At 31.0% G+C, this 10,176-nt stretch overlaps 1 protein-coding gene across 1 annotated transcript; it reads right to left on the bottom strand.

Moving 5' to 3' along the window:
• Nucleotides 1-3,945: 3,945 nt before the first annotated feature.
• Nucleotides 3,946-8,557, bottom strand: LOC105788458 (ATP synthase subunit gamma, mitochondrial). The gene is made up of 9 exons (XM_012615371.2): nucleotides 8,289-8,557; nucleotides 7,628-7,671; nucleotides 7,344-7,496; nucleotides 6,465-6,578; nucleotides 6,236-6,363; nucleotides 5,409-5,531; nucleotides 5,181-5,300; nucleotides 4,484-4,605; nucleotides 3,946-4,325 (listed from the first exon to the last, which is right to left on the bottom strand). The coding sequence occupies exons 1-9, from the start codon at nucleotides 8,390-8,392 to the stop codon at nucleotides 4,256-4,258; spliced, it is 978 nt and encodes a 325-aa protein (XP_012470825.1). The 5' UTR covers nucleotides 8,393-8,557; the 3' UTR covers nucleotides 3,946-4,255.
• Nucleotides 8,558-10,176: the final 1,619 nt, after the last annotated feature.

The following is a 10,176-nucleotide window of genomic DNA, read 5'->3' as shown; positions in this document are numbered from 1 at the left end:
ACTACACCTAATTTCTTATATTTATTAAAATAGAATTCATCCATCTTTGAAATATTTGTGGTGCATTATATAATTCAAATGACATCACTTTCTATTGGTAATGTCTATTGGGTGCACTAAAAGTCATTAAAGGTTTGCACTCTTCATTAGCATGATTTACCAAAATCTCGATTTATAGTCAAATTTACTAAAATATTTTGCTTGTTTAGTCGATTAATTAAAACATCTTTTCTTGGAATAAAATAACCATAATAAAATAATATTTTGATTTAATATTTTATAATTAATGACCATCCTTGCTTTTCTCTTTTTACTCGCATGATTTCTAACCATAAAGGTTGGGCTAAAATGTGGACTATTAGTTTTTTTCTATTAATCATTTTTTAATAATTCCTTAATTTGTATATCGAATTCTTCTATATCCTGTTTAGTATAGATCATAGGTTTTACTTCAATGATTTTATTAGGATTTTCCGATTTAATACTACAATATCTAGGGCTATTTTGTCATAATTTTAATGGTTCTTCACTAAAATTATTATCTAATATTTTAACAACCAATGACTTGTTTCAAGTTGTTTAATTTATTCCTTTTTTGTGGTGAAATTTTTTATCACAAACAAATTTATGATTTTCTACTAATGGTATTTATATAGAAGTTTTTCTACAGATAACATAATTAAAATTTTATCAATAGAAAATGACAAATGTTGATATATAAAATTATTTCCTAATAATATATCTCCATGCATTTATGGAAAACATAATAATTTAGGTATCACAAATCTTACATCATTTATGTAGATTAGTACGTTTCTAGCTTTATATTGAATTATGATTTTGTTACCATCTATTCCTATGGCTCTTATTGGATGCTTCATATGCCCTATTTTTCTAAAGGAATGACATTTTTCTACAACTACTAGTTGTAGCTTTAGTATCTAATAAAACATGTAAAGAATATGTTTTATATTCTCTAAATTGAAACGTAATTTCAAAATATGTGTAATATTTCTGGATTAGAAATTTGAGAATGTAATAACATCACTTGTTTCAAGTTTCATTTGTTGGACTATTATTGAAGTTTGTATTTCTTCCATTCTAGTGTTTCTAGAAGATACAGAGTTTCTACTTGGTTCAGAGGAAAAATAGGAATATGAACTGTTTTCATTCCTATTAGTATTGAAGATATAGAACTTCTACTTGGATTTTCCTAATCTTCATCTATTTGAGTATTTGAGGTAAAACCAAATCATCATTTGTATTTGTTATTGTCGTATTTTTAAAATATAATTTATCACCGACAACACATATTCTATTGTATTAACTGGTTTAGATGTGCTCGAACTATTAATTCTTTCTACTTGTCCAATCTTTTGGAATTGATAAATCTCTTAGATGTAATAATTTTGATTGTATTTCAGTAGTAATTTTATCGAGTTTAAAGAGTTCAAAAATTTTGTTATTATTTTTTTGATTTCTACTTTTGTTGTATTAGTACATTCATTAATAGAAGTCCAACTTATTACTAGATCTTTAACTAAATAATTAATTTCAAAGTTTTTGTCTGAATTCTAAGACAAACATTCTTCTATTGAATGATCCGTAATAGATATAAAGTAATTTGGTTAATTTTAAATCGATTACTCCTGAATGCAAATTTGATTGAATTTCTCCAATAAGTGCTTTTATTATATTTTCAAATCTTCTATTTAATAATACGCTATTATTGGTATATCATGCCCTCTTCTAAATAATACTCTTATAATTATCATTATAATTCTTAAATGTATATATCTAACTTAGGAATATTTATTTTAATCCTCTTAATTTTGTCTTTAATAAATAGTGAGATTTCATTAATCCACCTCTAGTGTCTTTAATAAATTTATATTTAGATATTTTATAAATTTCTTCTTTAGAAATATGATTTTATTAATCTTTTCTATCATTTCATCAAAATGTCTTTTCTTCTCCGATCATATTTCCTAATTTTATATCTTGCTATTCATTTTAGGAATTTCTTTTAACTGATTATTAAAACTACTTCCTATATTAAACATAAATATATATTCTTCACAATCTATTTCGATATTAATTGTATAATATTTCCTCAAGATTTATTTTCTCTTTGGAACATATTTCTAAATATTGTTCTTCAAGTGTTTTAATCATTTTCTTGCACTTTTCCTTTATTGGGACAATTTGATGCTATATGACCTTCTTCATCACATACAAAACATTTACAATTTTGTTTTTTAAGAGTTTTAGAAGTTTTCTTCTAAAAATCTTTTCTTCTTATTATTACCTGAATTTTTAATCTTATTCCAAGGTTTCCATCTAACTAGCTTATATCTCCTATTTTTCTTTTATGTTTTTATAGGTATTAGGCGTCTTGATTTATATCCAAATTTCTATTCATTTTCTAAAATTCTTGTACAATGTTTATTACTTAATTTATGGTTAACTTGCTTAGAAGCTTTACTTTGTAAGCAATAACTAGTTATTCTTTCTTTTGTAAAATCAATTCTATTTCCTTTAGAATCCATAGTTTCGAATCTACACTAGATATTTTGCTATGCTTTTCTAAATAAGAATCATATTTTTTTATACAAAACTCATCACATGGTGGTGGTAATTTATGGAAATTTTTTCCAAAATTCTATATTTTCATTTTTAGTTTTTGATATTCATGAAGAAATTTTTAGAAAAATGTTCTAAATATCTTATGTCACATGATTTAAAATTTGACAATACATAACTAGATAGACTATCTTGATCTTTTTAATCAATATAGCCGAAATTCTGTTTTTAGAATGTATGTGAATCCTTTTAATACATCTTTATGAGTTTCAATCTGATTGATTAACTACCTTTTTGTTCTTTTCCTTTTCTGATTCTTCCCATCTTCTTAGTAATTGTTTAAGATTTTTTTGACCAAGTGTTGTTTACAACTATAATCATAGATTGTGTCCAATCATCTATAGTTTTTCATAGTCTGCTATAGGAATATTAGTAAAATCTAAATATATTTCTCCTTGAGCAACATTTTTCTATTTAGATTGTCTATCCTATGTAGGATAGGTTGGGTAGACAACTCCTAAATTCTCAAATTTTATTTCATTAGTAGTAATATTTTCGGTTTGATTACAAGAAATTCTCGTTGTATTTTCAACTTGGTCATATTTTTATTAAAGGATCTTAAATAATCATATTTTAGTATATCTAAATCTAATTTTCTTTTTCCATTAGGATCTTGATCTATTTGATCGGTTTCCATTAGTTTAAGAATATCTATATTTTCATCTTCATCTGTTGAGGAATTTTTTCACGATTTATAACTTGTAACTTTTTATCTTCTAAGTTTATAGAATTATTAGAACCATTACTAAAATCGGTAAATCATAATTTAGCATATAATGACAATTTAATAATGCAAATAGATATTTATGTTTTTCATAAAATTAGATATTCTAGTTTTCATTTTTATCAAACGTGTTAATAAACTTATTCTTCCAATGTTCTTTAGGATTGAAAGTCATATTTTATTGATATTGATATGTAACTTCTCTTTTTGTTTTTTTAGAATTTTATGGTTTTCATCTTTTATAAATGAGTTTTCAGAGGAAGTGTTTTCTTCTGAAAAATCTAATATTACATTGATATTCTTTTCACATCAACATATAGCATTCTTAACCTCAACGAAAAATAGTTAAAACACTACATTTATAATTAAAAAACATGAATACAATACTAATAAATGAATATGTCAAAATTTATTAGTCTACCAAAATTAATGCAAGTATAAATTATCTTTAACACAATTGTGACATAATATATATATATATATATATATATATATATATATGAAAACCCTCTTGATAAAATTTTTAAACACAATCATTGTATATGTATCAAAATATATAAAATATTAAAAAAAGGAGATTAGGTTGCAGCTCCTCTTGATGGTTATTTTGAGCAGCACATTCACATTGCATTTGATGAGGGGAAAATAGGGAAAATAACATATAATTCTTCTTTCGCATCCTCAGACGCGGGCAGGTACATGTTTTAAGAAAGAAATACGTAAAATATCTCAAGACGCCATAGAATTAGTTTCGATTCCCAGAAATGAAATAAGTTTCAACATTGGGGGAATCATACAGTAGCTCGACAACACATTCAAAAAAGAAAAGGGTCCACTGAGATTTTATTTCGTCATCGTCAGAAAAATCGAGCACTAAAATGTTTAAAACTAACCCTCTAATGCCGATGCTCCTGATATAATCTCAATCAACTCAGTTGTGATTGAAGCTTGACGGGTTCTGCAACACAAATACGACACACAAAATATCTACTTCAGAGCTATGAAAAGAGGAATAAGAAAATTAGAAAGAAAAAAAAAAAAAAACCAAATGAGGCTCAACACGTGACTTTAAGACTACCATGAAAGCATGCATAAATGATAAAAATAGATCGAGACCTGTTATATGTGAGAGTAAGGCGATCAAGCATGTCACCAGCATTTCTACTCGAGCTATCCATAGCAGACATCCGTGCTCCTTGCTCACTACAAGCATTCTCCAACACCGCATTGAACATAGTCTGCGGGAAATATGAGAATCCTTGATGGTAAATTACGAAGACTAAAACACTTACTGTAGATAAAAAAAGCCAAATAAAGAAAATCTTAATTTTATATTATTTTGACAGGTACTTTACTAGTAAGAAGATAAGGTGGCCTTTACATTCTTAAGATTAGGGAAACACAGATGTTCAAATTCTCTTACAAGAGCCTGTGCTTAGTCATCCGAATTGGTTATTCAAGAAAGTAAAGGCTTTGCCTGGAAATACCGGTCAGCAGAATTTGTGATAATGGTGGTCAACAAGAAAACTTAGAGCTCTACCAAAATCATAGGAAGCTAACCAAGTTTTTACTTTTTTCACTAATATCACAGGGATCATTTCCATAAATGAACGGTACACAGCAAAAAGATTCTTGTCATCATAATACAGCTCTCTTACACCTAGGACATTGTCATCATAATACAACTCTCGTAGACCCAGGACACCAACAGATATTTGCAAGTTCCATTATTCATAGTTCATGCCTTCGCAGTATCAACTTTCATGCATAATAACAAGAAATAAAGATGTTTGGTTCAGACAGGAGGACATACACAAGAGAACTGAAACTCTGCCAGATTTTGAAGTATTTCGCCCTTAGTCTCACCACCCTCAACTTCATAGGAGTCTAGATCACCAAGCTTTCCCCCAGATTCGGCTTCCCTTTCAACTATCTATATAAACAAATCACCAAACATTACAAAAAACAATAAACTAAAATGAGCAATATTTAGACAGGAAAAAGGAAACTCATCAAGCTCAAAGATTCGTGTCATACTCACTTCAGGTGATAATACAGTTGAAACTGTTGGCACAAATGAAACTACCGACTGAAACTTGTTGAAGACAATCCTCAAAGCGTCATACTCCACATTCTTTAAAATCTCATCAGCAAGAACAGAGACCTGAAGATGCAAATGTTTGCAAGTGAAGACGGTTAACACAGCCAAACTGCAATCTACAACATTGGGACAAAGAAATTCATGAAAGACAAGGTTCTTCAGCAAAGAAAGTGGGCAGAGAGAAGTCAAGATTGAACTTCAGGAAATTTGGAAACTGAGTCTTCCTTTGCTGTTAGACAATCGGGGCATCATTTAAACTAAAACTGCTATTCGCAAGTGTTAATGTTATGTTCCCTTGGGTTTACAGTTGCAATTTTTTTTTCCCTGAAAGGCGTTATACCAAGCTTCAACCATAGCTTAAATTACAGTTACAGATACTATTCAATTCTCAGGCTAGGCGTCTGGTTGAATTTTTATTTGCGTTTTCACCCTCGAAATGGAATCTTTCCTTTCTAAACCAATCAATAACCATAATCATTTCTATCATAAAAAATTAAACCCTATACTTCCAGGATTTTGGCCAGAATATGACCATATTTATCTCCCTGCGATAGAACCCCCTTCTGGCACATCACAAGGAACCAGTCAACACACAATGCATTTACTGAAAGTCTGAAACATTCTATGTAAGTTATAAAAATCCTGCTCTTGCATGACCAAGATGGCTTCAAAGAAAGAATCAAGCATTCCATACAACAATCAAAATTTCAACTTCCCGAGAAAGGTTCTTTCATAGGAAAATCGCAGGTAATAGCACAATGATGAACCTGAGTGTAGTTCAAAGGATTCTTCTGCAGCTCAGTTATGATTAACTCAATGTCCTTTTTAGAATCACGAACTAATTGAGCCTTTGCCTTCTCTCCCAAAATAACATATTTTGTTTCTTTTTCAGGACCTGTGGCAATAAAGATGATTAACTTCAGGAAGCATCCAATTAGGCACCAGCTAAGAAAGTACAAAACAACCAGAAAAGATTAAGTTGCTTGGGAGAAGTACCAGAGTTCAACTTATGGAGCCCCTTGCTTATCTTGACAGATGTAGAGTTAATTCCACCACAAAGACCTTTGTCTGAAGAGATGGTGACAACAACGTTCTTCTTTACATCAGCACCTAGCATTGTGACAAGAAATGTTAATAAAATAAGGCTGACAAGAAAATAAAGATTTGATATAAGATTATTAAACAATATAATGAAATTGTAGAAAGATCAAAGACTCTACTACCTTATCCAAGCAAATTTTAGAAGAATGTTATCGATGGCATTAAGCAGCTAAGTTACAAGTCAAGCTAATGCACTTCCCTTCAGATAGTGAGTGGATCTATTAGTTTCCAGTTTTGTATAACTTCAGTTTTTATTAACCACTAATGCAAAGAACAGCAGTCTATTTCAACATGAACAAAGTAATATTATTAATAACTAAGTCAAGCTAGGTACAATTGATTTAGAACCAGTTCTACAACTCTTTAGGGCTTATATTCTTTCAGAGAAAGGCCAAACAGGAAAACACATATCAATGTTCTTCTATAAATTATCTACCTACATTAATCTCAGGACATATAAAGGATATATGCATCTAATTAGCAAGCGAATAATGGTAATATGCATTTATAAAATTGCAACTAATCTGCTCAAGCTGTTATCAATCAATAAAAGTTACATTTGTGTAAAACTTCTGGATAGAGAGGGTAGGATTAAAAACTGAGCCACTAACCCATACGTTCACTACATGAACACCAATGCAACATCAATGGAAGTGAGCAAAAACTAACCGTTACTAGCTTGAGACAAACATTTAGCAAATGCAAAGAGAAAACAGGTTCAATTGAGCATGCCCAGTAAAGAGATACATATCAAAGGCTTGTTCATAGACATACTGGGAAGATCGCCAAGAAGTGCAGTAAATGGCTGCCAGAGGCCACGAGAATTCTCAGTTTTTGTTTGAATTGCTCTCAACTTCGAGGCTGCAACCATCTTCATTGCCTTTGTGATTTTCTGAATATTCTTGACACTCTTCATCCGGTTTCTAACTGCACAAGCAATAGACCACCACCCTTAATAACCTTCACCGACTCTAAAAGAAAATGCGACAAGCATGCATGCATAATATCATATTGAAAAGAAACAAACAGAAAAGAGAGAAAACTGAAACAATTCTTACCAACTTGAGTCGAAATATGACGAAGCCCAAGAGGACCCTCATCCCTGCCATCCAAGTTAATTTATTTAGTACTTTAAGATTCAAATTACACCAAAGAAAGTTTTGAAAATATAAATTGTTACATATCTTAAAAGGTTCAATCATTTTTTTGATCTATTTATCTTTCCCCCTCTTTTGAAAACTTAAATGATTGAACGGACCACTAACGGTACCAACTGTTTAGCTCAAATTTAGATACACTGGGGACAAAAGCCGAATTTACAAAAAAAAAAAAAATCACTTCGATTAGTATAGAAATGAATTTAAAAAGTATTTTTTTTAAAAAAAGTTCATTTTCTTTTATAATAAGATTGATGGGAAAATATACCAAAAAAAAAGAAGAAGAAGAAGAAGAGAGAGAGAAGGAAAAGTGAATTGCACAAAATTTCGTTCTCTCAGCAATAATGGAAAATCTAATCACCACAATAAGCAAAATAAAATTATTTTCAATTTGGTTAGCAACAAAGCAAACGAAAATGTATCATTTGGGCCTAAAATAAGAGAAAAAGGGAGGGGGGATCAAGGTAAATAAGGAGAAACGTGATGCGAATGTGTATGTGTATATGTATATAAATATAGAGAGAGATGAGAAGGTGAGAAATGGAAAAAGAGAGATCCATACTCAAGAGTAGGATAGAGAGGAGAGGATCTGACAGCGGTTATCGGACGAGGAGAGATCAGAGGGGCGAAACGCCTCCCTTCGCGTCTGAGAGCAGCCATCGCCATCGCTTACCGATTCAGACGAAACCCTAGAAATCCTTGCTGTCGTGGATGAAAGTGTGTTTTTTTTTTTCAAAATTTTGGGCGTTTTGACGTAATTGCTACCAGCTCCAGTAGGGAAGTGTTTTACTGTTCCTATTAAAATGATCGGGACGCCGGTTTAGCGTACGCCAAGAAATAGTGTGATGGTTGGGTTGGGCGGTTATTTATTTATAATAATATGTTAAAAACCGAACAACAAAAACTAGTGGAACCTAAATTTAGGCCATATTTGAGACAATGAATAGCGTTAAACATATGCAATTAAATGGGTTCTTAATTCAAATTTTATTATATGTAGAGGTGCTCATGGGTCGGGCCGGGTTTGAGCCGGGCCTATAAAAAATTTTAGCCCGGGCCTAGCCCGAAATATGAGCCTAAAATTTTGCCCAGGCCCAGCTCGGGAAAAAATCATAAGTCCGGGCCCAGCCCGGCCAAGCCCATTTTTTTAATAAATACCAAAAATTTATTTTAAAAATTTTAAAAAAGTATTTTAAAAATATTTTAAAATTAAAAAAAATTTAAAAAGTATTTTAAAAATATTTTAAAATTAAAAAAATAAAAAAAATATTTTAAAATTAAAAAAATAAATATATTTATTATATCGGTCGGGTCGAACCTGCCCGGCCAAAAAGTGGTGCCCGAGGCACGGCCCATTTTCTAAACGGGCCTCGTTTTTTTGCCCAAGCCCATATTTCGGGCCTATATTTTTACCCAAACCCTCCCATATTTTGGGCGGGCCGTCGGGCCGGGCCGGGCCGCCCGGCCCATGAGCACCTCTAATTATATGTATATTTTAATTAAATTTTGTTGTAATTAAAAAAATTTAGCTCGAAATATAAATTTAAAAATTATTTATAATGAGATTTGAATTAAAGAGATCATAAATATAAAACCTTTTCATTTACTATTTGAACTAAAACAAATTTTCATTTATATAAGAAATTTTAATAAATATATTTATTTTTCATTTATATAAGAAATTTTAATAAATATATTTGTTATATATATATTTTTATATATTTGTGTATATTAATAATATTTATTGAGTTAGTGTCATAAATTAACTCGACATAATCTCATGATTGATGACAAATCAATGATAAACATTTGTATTTGTTATACCTACACCATGTACCCCAACAGTGTCTTCTAGTGGAGTTGGTCCTCTAGCGAACCATATGTATCTGATGAACCTAGAGGTGTTAATGGGCCGGGCGACCCGGCCCGATGGCTCGTCCGAAATATGGGAGGGTTCGGGTAAAAATATAGGCCCGAAAGATGGGTTTGGGCAAAAAAACGAGGCTTGTTTAGAAAATGGGTCGGGCATTGGGCACCACTTTTTTGGCATTTTTTTAATTTTTTAATTTTAAAATATTTTAAAAATACTTTTTTAAAAATAATTTTTTGGTGTTTATTAAAAAATGGGTCGGGTCGGGCTGGGCTAGGGCTTAGAAATTTTTTTCGGGTCAGGCCTGAATAAAATTTCAGGCCCATATTTCAGGTCGGGCCCGGGCCTAGGATGCGAGTCGAAATTTTTTCTGGGCCTAGCCTGACCCATGAACACCTCTAGATGAACCTGAATAAGCTAGTGTCCTAAGATATCATATATAGGATGTCAATCACCGTCACTTCCAAGATATTGGATTTAATCTAAATGTTATTAGTCTCTAAACACATAGGCAATCTTGTCTCCCACTATAGAAAGGCCCACGAATCAAATCACAGGACATTTATTCTACTTCCATCAT

Source organism: Gossypium raimondii, chromosome 2, assembly GCF_025698545.1.
Source record: "Gossypium raimondii isolate GPD5lz chromosome 2, ASM2569854v1, whole genome shotgun sequence".
Classification (NCBI taxonomy): domain Eukaryota; kingdom Viridiplantae; phylum Streptophyta; class Magnoliopsida; order Malvales; family Malvaceae; genus Gossypium; species Gossypium raimondii.
The sequence above is the reverse complement of the archived record's forward strand: the minus strand, read 5'-3'. Positions and strand labels throughout refer to the sequence as shown.